This window comes from Juglans microcarpa x Juglans regia, chromosome 4D (assembly GCF_004785595.1).
Source record: "Juglans microcarpa x Juglans regia isolate MS1-56 chromosome 4D, Jm3101_v1.0, whole genome shotgun sequence".
Lineage (NCBI taxonomy): Eukaryota > Viridiplantae > Streptophyta > Magnoliopsida > Fagales > Juglandaceae > Juglans > Juglans microcarpa x Juglans regia.
Window position 1 is genome coordinate 27,473,372 of NC_054600.1, and position 17,293 is coordinate 27,490,664.

The 17,293-nt window shown below is 35.5% G+C and overlaps 2 protein-coding genes and 1 pseudogene across 5 annotated transcripts; 2 read left to right on the forward strand and 1 right to left on the reverse strand.

The window, feature by feature from the left end:
* Positions 1-2,317: 2,317 nt before the first annotated feature.
* LOC121260264 lies at positions 2,318-5,727 on the forward strand (annotated as a pseudogene).
* Positions 5,728-10,679: 4,952 nt separating this feature from the next.
* Positions 10,680-13,487, forward strand: LOC121261360 (probable diphthine methyl ester synthase). Of its 2 annotated transcripts, XR_005939876.1 has the most exons (8): positions 10,680-11,007; positions 11,147-11,271; positions 11,416-11,645; positions 12,109-12,148; positions 12,287-12,378; positions 12,658-12,923; positions 13,053-13,347; positions 13,444-13,487. XR_005939876.1 is itself a non-coding variant. In XM_041163692.1 (7 exons), exons 1-6 carry the CDS (start codon positions 10,858-10,860, stop codon positions 12,876-12,878), a joined length of 858 nt encoding a protein of 285 aa, XP_041019626.1. In that variant the 5' UTR covers positions 10,680-10,857; the 3' UTR covers positions 12,879-12,923; positions 13,053-13,487. The 2 variants fall into 2 exon arrangements, 1 of the variants encoding a protein (XP_041019626.1); XM_041163692.1 differs by having other exon boundaries at positions 13,053-13,487.
* A 953-nt stretch (positions 13,488-14,440) lies between these two features.
* Positions 14,441-17,093, reverse strand: LOC121261635 (L10-interacting MYB domain-containing protein-like). 3 transcript variants are annotated; one of them, XM_041164101.1, is made up of 4 exons: positions 16,919-17,077; positions 16,074-16,770; positions 15,359-15,682; positions 14,441-15,278 (listed from the first exon to the last, which is right to left on the reverse strand). In XM_041164101.1, exons 3-4 carry the CDS (start codon positions 15,680-15,682, stop codon positions 14,682-14,684), a joined length of 921 nt encoding a protein of 306 aa, XP_041020035.1. In that variant the 5' UTR covers positions 16,074-16,770; positions 16,919-17,077; the 3' UTR covers positions 14,441-14,681. The 3 variants fall into 3 exon arrangements, with proteins under 3 accessions (XP_041020035.1, XP_041020036.1, XP_041020034.1); XM_041164102.1 differs by lacking the exon at positions 16,074-16,770 and having other exon boundaries at positions 16,919-17,093; XM_041164100.1 differs by lacking the exon at positions 16,074-16,770 and having other exon boundaries at positions 15,359-15,735; positions 16,919-17,078.
* Between the last annotated feature and the right edge of the window lie 200 nt (positions 17,094-17,293).

Sequence of the window (17,293 nt, forward strand, 5' to 3'; positions counted from 1 at the left end):
TGATAAATAGTAAAATTATATTTATTTACTTAAAGTTCGTGCAGGTAAATTATGTGAACTCGATTAGTGGGCAAAGCAAAGAAGGTCACCGCCAAGTAACCGAATCGATGCTCTCTAGATAGAGCACAAGCGACAATAAGGCGCCGATTAGCGAGTAAAGAATCCGATGGTCATGGATAACGAGCAAGACGAATAACATCAAGCGCGAAAACGACATCGTTGCGAGAAGCCCAACAAAAATTATTATAAATTTATAGTGGTGTGGTGTAAGCAAAATTAACGGTAGCCGCCCTAAAAATTTAAAGATCACTTGAAAGTGTTTTTTTGAAAAAAATAATTAAAATCTAAAAATGGGAGAGAGACAAATATATAAAGGGAGTCTGAAATATTTATTAAACTGTACTTAAAATTATTGAAATATTATTTAAACAACTATAAATTCTATAAAACTCATTAATTTAGATGCTTATTTTTCTCATTTTGTTTTAAATTTTACAAGTTTGAACAAACACTTCACGACAGACAGTACTATATATGGGGACTCTAACAGAGATCATGGTATTTTTGTAAGCTTGGCCCTCATGTCTAGTCTTATTTATGTGCATTCTTTTCAATTCCTTTTTGGTGGCAGCCCCAGTAAGGTCCAGCACTACTCCTCCGATCCCTTTGTTGGTTTTGGTGGGCAAGCTGAGCTGAAAGTTCTTCCTCTTCTACTCGGGAGAGATGCTTGTCTCTTAGCTTTTCATTCACACTCAATCTCAACTTCACTTTTTCCTTCCTTTTTTTTTTTTTTTTTATTGGTTTGGCCCTGCATGAGCTACTTTCACTTTTACTCCTCACATGGGAAATGCATTGCATGACGTCCTACTAAAGAATCTTTACATGATGTTTTTATCAGATTTGCTGCTTGCATTTTTCTTTATTATCTTCATCACCTTAAAGGCTAGAGATCTTTATTCTTTGTTTGCAGGTTAAAGCAAAGCTCAAACAGATTGGGTCATTGGGAAGTTGCCTTTAGCCCACCTAATTATAATCTGTATTTTTTCAGTGTTATCCCCAGCTATATATAACTAGGGAATATTTTAATAAACCAAACATCATTTAATTACCACAATATTTTCCAATAGCTTTCCATGAGGATTAGTGAAGTATAAGGAAGCCAAAAGGAGAAATGGACAAAGAGAGACAAAAAAGTGAAAAAACCAGCTGGCTAGCTAGTGAGTGAGCAGTGGAAACTCTATCCATAAGGCAGGAAAGGTCCCGTACGTAGCTAGAAAAAGGAGATGGAGTAATTGCATGATGCAGATCGAGTTGGGGGATCGAGGGTTTCCAAAATTTCCAAGCCTTGAATTCTACGTAATTCTCAAGAGTATATACTACATAGTAGGCTTAGTTCCACTCCAACATGTTGAGATGAGAGACAAAATGCGTGCATGCGTGCTGTGCCATTATACGTACCCGGCCCCTTTTTGTTTTGGGGTTCAACATATATAAAGTTCATTTCTCTCATATATAGTGTCCTTAAACATGTGCTCCTAATTATGGTAGGCTGGTGGACTGTCGCTCTCATGTCTCTTCGTCCCCTCCACTCCTCTTTTACCTACTCAATCACCAGCTCTACTAGTCCCCTTTAATTGCTTTGACGCTCCGATTGATTCCTCATGCCGGATACATCCTAGAAGGTTGGAATGTTCTTATCTTTAACTCGACCCGCCCCTTTCAAGAAAAATAAAAGGAATCTAAATTTTTCTCATTCCAAGCAACTTCAAGTTCTCCGTACATTTTCAGGGAAACTATTTGGTTATTAACATACCTGTTAACTGTTTGTATATTTATCCTCAAAGAGAGTCGAAATTTTTTTATTCTTTTTACATGCAAACACTCTATTATTGCGTGGCCACGTCACTCATAAAAATAATTTAAAACAAAAATATTTTTTATACTAACTGATATGGTAGTTTTTTTATATCAATAATATATTTGGTGTGTAAATAAGTAGGATGGAAAAAATATTTTATTTTTCAGTTTTTGGGCCAGACCTTGCCCATATGATATAAATTATGCTTAGGATGCTGGCATTAGGCTGAAGTGTGAACCCAGGTTCAGATGTTTGGGAAGCGCTGCTGTGTGAACCCTGAGCCCGTTTGAATTCACTAAACTCCATATATCCTTCCAGATAGCATGGGCCCATGGGGCAGGGAAATGGGCTAAGTTGAGAGCCCGCTTCTCAAAACTTGAGATCATAGTTACCGTAGAGCGATACACCCACCCGTCTGGTTGTTAGTGTCTGTTCTCACTGTGTATCAGAGACACCGAAATGTCAGCAGCACCTTCGCTCCATCGCTTCCACTCTCCCCCTCTCAAGCTGTCTTCAACAGCCTCTTCTCTCTCCTACAGACCTGTTGTGAAATATTGTGCAAAACACACACACACCAACAATGACAAATAAAGTAAAAGCAATCACAATCAAACACATAACGCATAATATACGTAGTTTGGCAAACTGTCTACGTCCACAGAACTGTAGAAATCTTTTTGACCAGATGAGATTATAATCACTCAATCTCAACTCACACTCTCTAGAGTTTTTTACTCTCTCACACAATATGCATTCACTAGATAATTTTTCTCTCTCAAAATATGTTTAAGACCGTCCAAGATATGTCAAAATGTGACATATATATAGCACACGTCATGAAAATCTTAATCTGGCAAAACTGCGTACTTCGCTTGAGTGATATGCCAAGTGCATCTCGAGCGACCAACCAAATGAACATTAGCTCGAGCGAACACTAAGGTTTGCGCTGGACTCGAGCGAATTCTCAGACTTGAGCTTCACTCGAGTATTGTGTCGAGCGAACTTTCAGCAAATACATTTTTTAACTCAAAAATCAGTCTCCACATATATCCAACACAGACCAGCAAGAAATCAACGGCCACCAGTGTCTTATCCATGCATTCGAGCTTCTGATCTTGATCAAAACATGGTTCTTTCTCCTCCCACTTTCTATCTTATTTTCCTAATATCCCGATATTTTCTCTATTTGTGAGAGCCAGAGGTGTGACTTGGGAAATAGCGGCTTCATGTAGTGGCAATATCAGTTGGGCTTGTAAGCGTCGTTGTTGAGATAGGCATTAGAGTCTTCCATGAAACCCAAGTTGATAATGCCGTAAGTGAATTTCACTCCTTTCGCCTAACTTCTCTAGTCTAATGTTTTCATGATAAATTGGTAACTGGTCTTTTTTGTTATGACTGAATGGAATATGAGATTGAGGCTGATTTTGGTTTGCAGGCAAATCGAGAAAACACTCGGCCATGCTTCCCCTGCAATGGCACCGGTGCACGTAAGTAATTGCAAAATTGGTCTGAATTAAAAACTCTCTGTTTTTGCCCTTTCCATATACTCTGATTAACGATTTACTCTAAAAATTAGGTGTTGGGAAATCGCCATGAATTTTCCTAGCAGAATTTCTCATTAGTCTATTTTGGAGTTGGACTATATATCATATGTGAACTATTGGTGGCAATTGTGTCGGGTCATTTGGGTTAGATTTGTGTAATAAAGGAGTCAAATTCATACCAACTCGAATAACTAAATGTCTCTCATAAAAATAGAGAATAACTTTAATTATGTTTGGATCATTCAAGTTTGTGTTGGATAAAGTCTGTCTTTTTATCTCTCTCCATAATTGTAAACTTGTAATAGATTTTGTTTCAATTATATCATTATCATCTTTACAAAAAGCATGGAAAGTGGGTGGATAGAGAGACAAGGCTAAAGAAAAGAAGGGGAAACAATGACAGAGAGAAGGAAGTGAGGAGGAGAGAGAGAGAGCCAAGCGAATCTAGTGTGCGCCATGCGGTGGGGTGAGGGGGGCTCTTGGCTAGGGATCACTGAATAGAAAAAAACTGAGTAAACTGTAGTTTGCTTAGCCTCGTTTGGATAGTAAGATGAGATGAGTTAAGATGGTTTTTTAATTGTAGTGAGATTATTAGTTGAAATTAGATGAGATGAGATGAGATGAGATGATGTGTTTCATCTCACCTCTATATCCAAATGAAAAATTGAAAATGGTTGGGAGTCTTGCGTGTAAAGAGGTATTAAATTGAAAAAGATTGTAAGTCTCACGTATAAAGAGAAGTTGAGTTTAGTGATTTGAAAGTTATATATTTGGATGTTGGACTGAGCTGAAAATTAGACTGAACTGAGTTGATCTCAGTTCAATTCAACTCAGTTCAATCTAACTTCCAAACGAAGCTTAGGTTTGAATTGTATATTTGGATTCTATATTGAAACTTGTCTGTCAAACGGGGTGATCACATAATAAAAAATGCCTTGTTACTTTATGACTGAGTACATAATTTTTTTCACTGTTTCACATGGCCTATGACTCTTTGAAGCTAGATTTCGTTTCGAAACACTTCACCCTGCGAGCTCATTTGTGCAAACTGAGAGTCTGGTTAGCTATAGTACAAAGGAAGGGCAGTTTTTCAACTGCAATTCCATACGGAACTCAACTTTTGAGCTACAATAAACTTATTGAGATGACACTGGGAGCAGTCGTAGGGTTGTTAATAAGATTATCTATGATGCTTGCCATCTTGAACCATCGAAGGCTGTATCAAATCTTTACTCTCATAAAAATAGATATCTTCACCAGAAAAATGCAAATTCTGCACGGGAACTGGTACAGTGACAGTAGAGTTTGGTGGGGATGAGAAGGAAGTCTCCGATGCATCAATTGTGATGGTGCCGGCTCCTTGGGGAGTGGGATACAGCCTCGATACCTTGATGGCAGGTATGGTTTTATGTGAATTATTGTTTTTTCTATGGCGCCACCAAAAAATGGACCAGAAGAGATTTACAATATATACTTGGTAAGATAATCGTGATAACAACTCTCGGCCATAAATGAAAAACCACACTCCTGAACGGAGATAATAAGACTGACACGAAATTCTAAACTACACAAGATCATTAATGTGCTTAGTTATATTTGTTAAGAATGTAACACAAATAATTAAAATTTATATATTCTTATTATTTTAAACTTTTTAGATATATAGTGATTTCACATTATAGTGATTTCAAATTATATCAGAGTAAAAATTTCATATAATTAAATATTTCACGTGTTGGGTCCATTCATTGAGAGAGAGTCTGACTCGCTCATTGAAGGAGAGTCTAACTCAAACATAAAGGAGAGTGATAAGAATATAATACAAATAATTAAAATTTACCTCTTCTATTAAATTTTTAGGACAAATAGTAATTTCACAATGTCACTTTGTGCATTGCATAATTCTGGGTTGAAACTTAAATGTGGCTCATAAAATAAAAATAAAAAGATTAAAAAGTCGGTGTTTCGATATTGAGATTATATTGTAGGAGACAGCTCTGCCTGCATGTAGAACACTATTCAGAAAGGGTTAATAATGCACATATTATTGATGTGTTGGCCAATATATCCACTGGTTTAAGAGAGATGAAAGCCTTCGTTTCTGGCATATCATTGGACCAAGCGGCAGCTCTGAAAGGACGTGGTTCAAAGATGATGACTGGACCCCCAACAAGTAGTAGTGATTTTGAGTTCAATACAGTTGCCAATTGCCAATTATCAATAGTAAGAAGAAATCATAATTTCTTTACTTTTAATTGTATCCACCTATCCTACAATCTTTCAACTTTCTCCATGCCTTCATTTAATGGACAATTCGACTATTAATACCACTATCTAGCACATTCTTCTGAATATGTATGTTGCGATTTAAAATAGAAGAATAGTCAGAGTGCACTTTTTCAGATGTTTCTTTGGCTGACAAAGATAAAATGAGAGATTAATTTGTCCATACACGAATCTGGCGATGCCAGCTGACCATTAAAAGCAGGGTCTTTTTGGTATAAACCATATGCAAGGATGCTTGTAAGTGTAATTGGCTCTCTCTAGCACACACCGGATGTTATTCTTAGAACTTGTCAGCATTCAAAGCATTTCTTCATAGGCATTGAAACTCTTCTACTTGACTGAGAAGATGAGAGTTTTCTTTCAAGCAACAGTTTTACTGAATAATATCATCTTTTGATAGCTTCAAGTTCTCTCCCATTTCTAATTGCAAAGCTATGGTTGTTGTTTTCTCCCTTTTCTTTCTCATTACATATGTTTCAAAACTACTGCGTTAACTTTATTTTGAAACTTATAAAATTAAATTTTGTTAATAAAATGACTTTGGTAACAATTGCTCAAGCGATGCCAAAAAGATAAGTTGTGCCTATGTGAAGACTTTAGTTGCGTTTAGGTAGTGAGGTATTCTGTGAATAATAGTGAAAAAATAATGTTATAATATTGAATAGTAATAAAAAATAAGTGAAAATTAATAATAAAATAATGAAATTTGAAAACTGACTGTTCACACTCTATAACTATTATTTTATTTACTTCAATTATTATTTCTCAATTTTGAGCCACAATATATTTAAGTTGGGAAACAATAATTTAAGTATCAAATTAAATTATTAATTAACATATAGTTAGTGTAATTGTAAAGTATAAAAAAAATAAATTAAAAATATTATTATTAAAAAAAGTAATATTATATTATTATTTTGACTAATTCAATAATTAATCCAATATGAGATTATGACTAGAGAAATTTTGAATTTATGAAAAATATGTACTTTTCATCAAATATTAGAGATAAATGAAACCTTCTCAAATCTAAAACATCAAAGACAAATAAAATAAAATTGTATTTAAATAAAGTTTAATCTTTTACTCACAATTGTGTAAAAATTATGCAATATAAAATAATTATTAAATACACTTTTCAATCAATAGTGGGACCCACCATATTTTTCTTTCCAATAAAAAATTAAAATTATCTCATCTCATATCTATACTCAAATATGTTTTATCATGGGATCCCTATACTTTTACAAGAGCAACTGAAATATCTTTAATTTCAACAAACTTAACATTAGTACCAAAGCAACTAAATATCTTTAATTTCAACAATCTTAACATTATTCCCACAAATCTCATACTTTCTCACGCAACGCTTGTGCTACGAAAACAGTTGTTACGAATAGACAACCAAGCACAAATTTCAATCGAAACCTATTGTAGCTTTCTGGTTCGTCTTAATCAGTAAATTGTCGCTTTGATTGAATCATCGCAAGATCTTGAGTTGTTATTAAAAAAAAAAAAAATGATATTTATAATATTAGAATGCATAAGTATCACGTATTTATTTTAAAAAAATAAATAAATATTATATTTATATAAAAAAAATTAATATTTAAAAAGATTACTGTTAGTAAATTTATGTATTCTTTTTAAAAAATATTTAAAAGATATTTAAAAAAAAAATAGTGAGATTGCACTAATAACAGCTGGGCAGCACAATAGAAGAGTAATTTTTTTTTCCCTACAATAAATTAATAATACATCCATCTGAAAACTCTCTACACCGTACCACGATCCGACCACCTCCTACTAGGATGATATGGTGTGCACATCAACCCGTCATAAAAGAACAAAAAAATTTTGATATTTTTAATAGGATGTATAAAGAGCTTGTTTAGGTATAAAAATTATGTAAAATGCTAGCGAGCTGGATTTGAACTCCCGTTTGCACATCCCGCCTGATGTGGGCCTTTCCGTCCTTTATTATTATTTTTTTTCTCTTTTTCTTTTTTCTTTGTCATTTTCTCTCTCTCACGAAGACTCCAATTAACTCTTTTTCTTTGTCTTATTCCCTCCCTGACCCAGATCTGTTTCACGAAGACTCCAGTGAACTCATCGCCGTCTCCCATCCCATCTCCCTGCGTCTCCATTATCGCCCAATTTTCTCCAAGATAAGATGCTGATGTCCAATTTCTTTTTTAGTTTCGTTTTCTAATTTTAGTTGTTTTGGAATTTTTTTTGGACTTAGTTTTGAGTTTTGTTATACCAATGAGTGTTGGTGGGTTCAGCTATGGCAATTGGTCACAGTAATTGATAATTTTCTAAGCATGAAGTGCTCAACAAAATGTCACAAACAACTACAAAATTAAATGTAGTTGCCGATGCCCAATTTATTTATTTTTTTTAGTTTCGTTTTCTGGCTTTGGTTGTTTTGGAATTTTCTTTTTAGACTTAATTTTGAGTTTTGTTGTTTAAATTTGAGACTTATTGTTTGGTTTTTTTTTACTCAGTTTTGAGTTTTGTTGAATTTTAGAATCTTTTTTGGACTCAGTTTCTGGCTCTTTTGGATAGTTAAAGGATTAAATGAGGTGAATTAGGAAGTTAGTCTTTTGAGTGTTGGTGGGTTCGGCTATAGCAGTTGGTCACAATGATTGATAAATTTCTGAGCACCAAGTGTTCGACAAAATGCCACAAAGAACTACAAAATGAAATGTAGATGTCCATGCCCATTTTTTTTTTTTTTTTAGTTTTGTTTTCTAGCTTTGGTTGTTTTAGATTTTTTTTTTTTGACTCAATTTTGAGTTTCCAGTTGCTTAGGCATTAGTAGACACAAACAGCATTTGTTGGTCAACTTTTTATATTTTTCAGTTGAATCACGCTATCAAAGTGTCTTGCTACCATTCTTTCAATTGGACTCAATTAAGTAAATCGATGGTTGAGGACATTTTAAATTAGGGGTTAGTTAAGTTGATAAGAGTAATTTATCTATGTTATTTTGCATTTGATGATGTTGAAGAGAATGAAATTTGTAAATTAGGCAGCTTTTTGAGATTTGCATAGAGTTTGTAAATCTGTTTGAGCTCACTATGTCATGAGCAATGCTTTCATCGCTCAAATAATGTAGATCTCGTGCATGATGTCGTTACCTTTATTGTGAGATGATGAAAAATCGCTTCCAAAGTATTTGATAGTTTTTGAAGATTATAAAGATGCCCATTCATTTTATTAATGTGTTGGTTGTTTTTTGCAGTGTGGGCATTCTTGCGGATATTTTTGTTGGTATGACTCGAAAATACCACCATATGGTGAGAAGAGAATCAACAGTTTAAAAATCGAGATTCAAAATATACAACTATCAATAGATGTACAAACAACTCGACATCAACTAAAAATAGAGATTGAGAGGCGCAAGAGCATCAACAATCACAGACTTAAAATTTTTGGACAACTTTATATCTGCCTCGTCATTTATTTCAAGTCTCTTAGCAACACGAGCATCAATTTTCTTAAAGCATCTGAAATGTCTTGACTTTCCCGGACTACAGCCATGTGTGTGATCCAATATCACATTAGATATAGTATATCCACATTCATCATTGAATACCACATTAATCATAGCTTTATGCCACATCTTTACTGTTTGTCTTGATTTCATAACATTGGCAGCCCTACTCTTTGATGTGCATCCTTGCACACATGCTGAACAAAATCATTTTACCGTCCCATCATCATCCTTACTAGAATTTCTATTGGATACTGCTAACTATTGGATACTGCTAACCCTTTCTTCTTACTATACTTCATATAATAAGCATGTACTTCTTCTACGGATGAAAATTGCATTCCAATTGTTGGTTCTCCAATAGTTTCATCACCTCTAATCTCATTATCAATTCTTAGCTCATCACACTCATTATTTGAATATTCTATGTCGGTATTCAGTGCAATGTTCTAATTGTCTACAAAGATACAACATGTGAAAAGATATTAAAATAAAGTTTTTTATGTTGTAATATATTAGTAGTCAAACATGAAGTAATGGTGCTTAAAAAAATTTTTAAAAAAAAAAGAAGAAGAAGAAGAAGCAATGGTAGTAGACACACGCATGCATACCACCACAAAAATCTGGGCATTAGCATCTACATTTCATTTTGCCATGAGTCTCAAATTTCATTTCAAATTTTCTTAGTACAATGAGTCTCAAATTGGTACACTGAAACTCAAAACTGAGTTAAAAAAAAATAATTCAAAACAACCAAAGTCAGAAAACAAAACTTTAAAAAAAAAAAAAGGCATCGGTAACTACATTTCATTTTGTAATCCTTTGTGGCATTTTGTCGAGCATATGGTGCTCAAAAAATTACTAATCACTATAACCAACTGCGATAGCCGAATCCACCAACACTCAAAAAACCAACTTTCTTAATTCACCTCATTTAATCTTTTAACTACCTAAAAGAGCCAGAAATTGAGTCCAAAAGAAATTCCAAAACTCAACAAAACTTAAAACTAAGTAAAAAAAACTAAATAATGAGTCTCAAATTGATACAACAAAACTCAAAACTGAGTTCAAAAAAATAATTCAAAACAACCAAAACTAGAAAACGAAACTAAAAAAAAAAATGGATATCGGCTTCTTACCTTAGAAAGGAACTGGATAGTGATGGAGATGCAGAGAGATGGGATGAGAGACGGCAATGAGTTCACTAGTGTCTTTGTGAGAGAAAACTAGGTGAGAAAAAAAATAAAAAAATAAAAAAGACGGGAAACGTCACTTTCTCCGTCAATGTGCAAATGGGAGTCCCATTTTTCAAAAATTATTATACCTCATTTAATCTCATTTATAACTTTTTTATAAAATATAATAAATAATTTAATTTTTTAAATTTTAAAATAATAATAATATTAAAAAATAATATTTTAATCAATTCATCAGTTAAAATCAGCCCTAAGTCAGACAACGAAATGAAATTTAAAAGCGTCTGTAGCCGCTGCCCCTCTACCCAGGCCTCCGTCCCATCGAAGCTCCGCTCCATCCGAGCCGTCCTCTTCACCGAAGACAATAGAGATACCGAAGCCAAGGGACGACGCCCACTCTCCTTCGTTGTCTTCGACATCTGGGCGACCCTTCTCCGACTACAATTAGGGTTTACGAGTAGGGATTAGAGAGAGATGTTGTACATAGTCGGTCTGGGACTGGGCGATGAGAAGGACATCACTCTTAGAGGTTTAGAAGCCGTGAAGAAATGCGGAAAGGTTTACATAGAGGCATACACTTCCCTCCTCTCTTTCGGTCTCTCTTCCGATGGCCTTTCCACACTGGTACTATTACCGGCACACCTGTTTTACATGACTTCGTGTGCGCATATTATCTGCTCTTCGCCTTGTTTTTCCATTCGATTTTGGGTTTTTCATACTGGGTCTGCTTTCTTTTTTTCATTATTTTTCTTTTCTTGAGCAGGAGAAATTATATGGGAAATCAATTACACTTGCAGATAGGGAAATGGTAGAGGAAAAAGCGGATGAAATTTTATCGGAGGCTCGTAGGTCTGACGTGGCTTTCCTTGTCGTTGGGGATCCTTTTGGGTGCGGATCATGCTTACTTTTCCTTTTGATTTGGTGCTTGTAGAATGCTTAAGTTGGGTTTTGTAAAAACTTGTGTGGTTATTTGCTGGGTGTTATTCTAATTGATATATCGTTCTTCCGTTTGCACTTTGATTTCGAACACAGAGCAACAACTCACACCGATCTTGTTGTTCGAGCAAAGAAAATTGGGGTTAATGTCAAGGTGATACACAATGCATCAGTGATGAATGCTGTGGGTGTATGTGGGTTACAACTCTACCGCTATGGAGAGACCGTTTCATTACCCTTTTTTACTGAAACATGGAGACCCGATAGTTTTTATGAGAAGATTCAAAGAAATCGCGGGCTCGGATTACATACACTCTGCTTGCTGGGTGAGTTTTTCATCTTTACTGGTGAGATATTCATACCGATACATGAGTGAAGGTTTCAAGAAAGCGCATGCTTGGATTGCACACACTTCGCTTTTGCAACATGTTTCAAGCTCCATGAATTTCTGTACATTTAGCTATAGTCTACAGCCTGTTACCTCATTTATGTATCATAGAAACATAGTATCAATGTGTTTATGATTGGGCAGCTTTTGAAATTGCTTTTATTCTACCAAAACCTTGGTTAGTTAGTGTCCTTGTTTAGAAACATAGAGCTCAAAGATCTTATATATCTTGAAAAGCAACTTATCATCAAGAAAGGATTATTCTACTCATGGACCAAAATTTTTACTCTCATACACACTAAAAATATAAGAAGTCTTCTGGATTCGGGAAATTGGTAATTTTTGCCACTTCTTGATGTCTACTTTGTAAAAGGGTAATTGTGAATTCTTTGTCCTTGCAGATATACGTGTAAAGGAACCCACTCTGGAATCTTTATGCAGGTCTGTATCTAGAGTGAATGATCGCCTTCTCGATCTTTTGTGGTTTTACTTTACGTTTCTTATGTTTTCTACAGTTCTACACTTATATCAATGAATAGACTCGTTATTGTCTCTCCTTTTGCCCTTGAATTTTTTCAGAGGAAGAAAGCAGTATGAACCACCTAAATATATGACAATAAACACTGCCATTGAGCAACTCTTGCAGGTTGAGCAAATGCGTGGAGAATCTGGTAAGATTTACACTTCCTCCTATCTTCAGGCCTTCATTTTCAAGTTTAGATCTGTCAATCTGTGTGTTGTTTTGCTACTTTCTCGAGTTTGATTTGTCATTTACATATTAAGCTTGTATACAACTTGTAAAAATTTCCTAGGTGGCTACCTGCCTTTTTCCATGCCCTCTATCGCCCTGTTCTGCTGCAATTAATTCTCAGTTACTCTGAACTTGAAGTTCCAAGTTTTGTGAACCAATTTTTTCTTTGATTATTGGTGATTTTCGCATTTTCCTGCAGCATACAGTGAATGCACTCAATGTGTGGGGTTTGCTCGTTTAGGAAGTGAGGATCAGATGATAGTTGCAGGTACAATGAGACAACTGCAGACAATCAATTTTGGAACACCTCTGCACTGCCTTGTCATAGTAGGCCAGACCCATCCAGTGGAAGAAGAAATGTTGGACTTTTACAAACTTAAAGGAGAGAGTATGCAGCAGATAGAAAATGTGACTGTTTGATTTTTTTTTTCTCGAAAGTTGAAAGATTTATACTGCCTCATGCAGGTTAGTCCTTTCTAGTTTTGTGTCGATCCACTATTGTGCTTTTTCATTGCCAAAGTTTTCATTTACATTGCCAAAGTTTTCATTTAATTCTAAAACTTCTCATTCCTAATCTTCTTTTTTACAGGGCAGTTCTCATACTACCTTTAACAGAGAAGCAACCTCTTTTACAAAACTCAGTAAGATTTTTGCATATCGTGGTTGGGTCTGTTTGAAGTGCCTAGAGGGACCCATTTCCGGATTGAAACCTACATGGTGTTCTCCTTATCTCAGATATCAATGTTACATCAGATCCATGATAAATATGGACATGAACACCTCTGCCTTTGGTCAGTTAGTGGCGCAACTGGACATACCAAGAGATTTGGTCAAGTTTATGTATTAAAGCCGCTGCTTTGTCCACTTTCTGGCTTTCAGCCGTGTGGAGGTGGGTTTTTCTATGTGACCTGACAGTGTTATATGTTAATTTGCATGAATTCCTGGGGATTGAGTTAAATTTTTATTTTCATTATTATGGTTTTAGTGCTCAAGTGGCTGTCAGATGAATGACTATCATATGGTTCAGAAGATTAAGCGAGCAAGCATTATTTTTCTGTCCTGAAAGATTTAATGCTTTTCAATATGGTGAAATGATTGATTTCTCGTCCCCCTTGGTTATCGGCTCAGTTCAATGTGTTTAACACATGGATGTATAAAAGTGGTAAAAAAGAGTTGTAATTATATCATTTTTCTACTTTTTATATAGAAAGTATTTCAAACCTGATGGAGTTAACACTTCTCGTGTTTGGGGAAAGTGGAGCTTAGAAGGTTGCTGTATGGCTTTCCGGTTTTCTCTTGCTTTCTTACGAGAACATACACGTTGCATTTATCAATTGTTTCCCGGTTTATAAATTTGATTTGACCTCGAAATGTATTTTTATGCTCATATAGGATTTGATTTTCTAGTCACGATAGGCAACCCTTTCCGCTTATAAGAAAACCGAATGAGCCCAAGCCTAGATAGATTTACTTTTATCTGCTAAAATGCCTAACCCAGAAACTCGAAATATGGTAATAATGGGCACCTTGTACTCGATCGACATAAAGTGGCTAGTGCGTTTGGCAATTTGGATCTGTAATGTAAGCCAATGACCAGCTAATTGTACTTAACGAATCTTGATTTCTATGTAGCCATGGTTGCTTGCCACGATAACATTCTCTGCTAAGCAATCACTAGTGAAACATGTCCGTGGAGGCAGTAACCTCACATAGTTACAGCATAGACATACGCCTGTTGTTGCTTTTCGCTCATCATGTAGCGGCGAAGGTTAACCATCTCACTTTTGCAAATTCATCATAAAAGGACAAAGCGTGTCAATTCGGGCCAGAAACTAGTCATTTTAGATGTGTGCAAGAACTCTGCGAATTCCTTCGTAACGCTACAACACCAGTTGTTGTTTCATGACTTCAAGTTCAAATCTACAGCCCTAAGGTTTATTTCAGGGAAACACAACCTCAAAATTACACAGGCAGCAATATTCACGCATCCAATTCTATACATAAATAGGATATAAAACGCTCACTGCATCATCATCTTATCCATGAATCAAGAAAACAATTATGAACAAAACTACGTCAGTAAAGAGGATAACAGCATTAAAAAAGAACCATTTCAACCTAAAAATGGAAGAAATGATACGAACAACCTAGTTCGCTAGAGCAAAATTAGTGAAGGTGACATTTACATTCCCCACTTAGCCAAAAAGTCATGCAGTCCCTGAACTAACCGTAGGTTGTTTTACCACACTTGCCCCGCAACCATGCCAGCCGGATCTTGTCACCTTTCAGAGATATGAATGTCTCCCTTAAACTGGGGTCCTCAAATAGGTCCAGTGCAGCAAAATAGAGCCGTTCCTCAATGTCCTGTATCTCATCCAGTGCCCTAATGCAACTAGTGATACTAAATTGATCGTCACCTGTTGTTGTTGCAACTGCCCTCGACTTCAAAGCAGCAATCATTTCTGACAAGGCTTCTGCCATAGTATCATAGATTTCTTGATCCCTTCTCCTCTGACCCAAGAAAGAATGTGTCTCAGATGGAACTTTCCTTTTTCTCTGTGCAATATTTTTTATTACCTTTTCTGCTGATGACATGTTGCCTTGCACATGTATTGATGATGATGGATTCGTAGAACATGAGATTCCACCATCTTGACATGAAATTAGTCTAGCAGAATCCATTCGAGCAGACTTGTCCAGCTCTTCATAGTGACTGGATTGTGCATATTTCCCTTCAGCTGCTGAATCTGTGAAAATTGCACATAGCTGCTCATATATGGGGCTGTCCTTGACTCTGCTCATTTCAGGCCTAGTCTGTGCCTAAGTATATAGTCTATCAGAAACCCAAGATAAGATATTCAAAACAGAAGTAAACTCCCAGAATGAAAAAGAAAAAGTACCCTGATGTCTTCCCACAGATCAAACCCAATGCAACAATCCAAAGCATAGTCATTATTTTGATCAGAAGCTGACTTCAGATTATAGAAGCGTGTCCGCAGAACATCCAGGTGCTTCCTTAATTGATTGTTATTGAAGTTGAGATCTGTTTGCTCATTAAATTCCTCACGAATGAGATTCCATGTTTTCTTGTCAAAAACATTGTTTGGTCTGTTACCCAGTTGAATCTGCTTCACAACCAAGTCTGCAAATAGCTTATCGAGGGATGCTGTCCACCTTGTCCTTGAACGTTCCTGCTTTGGATTATGACCAACTTCATTGTCCATCTACAGTAGAAATGAGAGCATGCCAATTAGCGTGCATAATAATTCAAAACTCCCTGTCAAGAAGCCAAGATTCTTAACAAAATAAATTATGCAAATTAAGTCATGGCCGGACAATGTCTTATCCAATTCAGAATTAAAACAACTTTTCAAATTCCATTCATTACTAGAGCCTCATGGAGGGAAATTGTGCACTGTCAATATACCACTTAACATGAATAAACAAATATAGGTATTTCAGTATTTTTCTCAAAGTCTAGTTGCTGAGTGTTATGCTTTGTATGGACTTGTACCTCTTCGCAAAACACTTTTCATATATTAAAGAAACAAAAATAGAATATTTGTTTTCGATCATTATAAAAAAAATATATAGCTAAGTTCATTTTAAACCTACTGCATTTTCCTCTTATGATATGATGTCCCATAGCTTTTTCCAACTTATTTATTTATTTATTTCTTGGCACCGGGTGTCCAGGAATAGCGTCCCGACTAATCCCGGGGTGCACTGGCGAGGATAAGAAGTTTCCCACGAGTATATCTCGGGTAATTCAAGGGGAAAACCCCCAGTCTGATGGCCCCTATAAAATTGTTTGCACCTAGTTGGATTCGAACTTTGGACCTTGGAGGGAGCATACACCAAGACCAAGGCCTTTTACCACTCGAGCCTAGTGATTTTTTTCCAACTTACTTGGAACCCTTTATTCCAAATATCCCCCTTGCATGAGTTCATTAAGTTTTTCTCACAAAAAATAAAAAATGGAAAAGAAAAAGAGCACAAATCGGTGGCATTTTCATCCCAATAAATCAGTTTCATTATGCATATGCAAACACTAAATTGATTGGCTGTTCGGACAGTGGATGACCAGCTTCAATTTAAAAAAAGCTGCCCAATGCTCGACTACACCGCTCTCTACATTGCGATCTTGTTATACAGTACACAAAAAACCCTCACTTTGGTTTTCAGGATGTGTTGAGGAAAAGGGAATAGCTTTCCCTCGTAAAAAGTTTTCCTTTTAGTATGTTTCCTCCCTTTTTGACTCATTCTGCTTCGACAAACCAAACAGAGACACGGATGAAGTATGATTCAAACCCTAAAATAGACGACAACAATCCACGCACAGAGAGAGATGTAAGCATAATAATCGCAGCATGTAAACGAGAAAAAAAAAAATAAAGAAAAAGATAGAGAAAGATGAATGATGATAATCTGGATTAACAATGATAATGGCGATGGAGTACCTGATCGGAATTAGGGTCGGAAAGTTGGGACGGCGAGAGAGCCAAATAAGACTCGTCCAAACGGAAAGTGAGAAGGAAATAATAAAAAAAAGGAAAAATTGCTCCGTTTATATTGAGGTGGCGGGTGACGGATGTAGATTCGCTCAAAATGAAAAGAAAAGAGGGTGATGGTTGATACGATACAGCATTATTAAAAAATCTATTTATTAGGTTAATTTTTAAGCGCCTAATACAATTTTTTATATGAAAATCTTCCTAGTCAATAATATTAAAAATAATTGATATTTTAAAAGCTGTAATGGACTCCACAATAAATAATAATTTATTATGATTTTAAATGATAGCTTATAAAATTAAAATTTATTTTAAATAAAA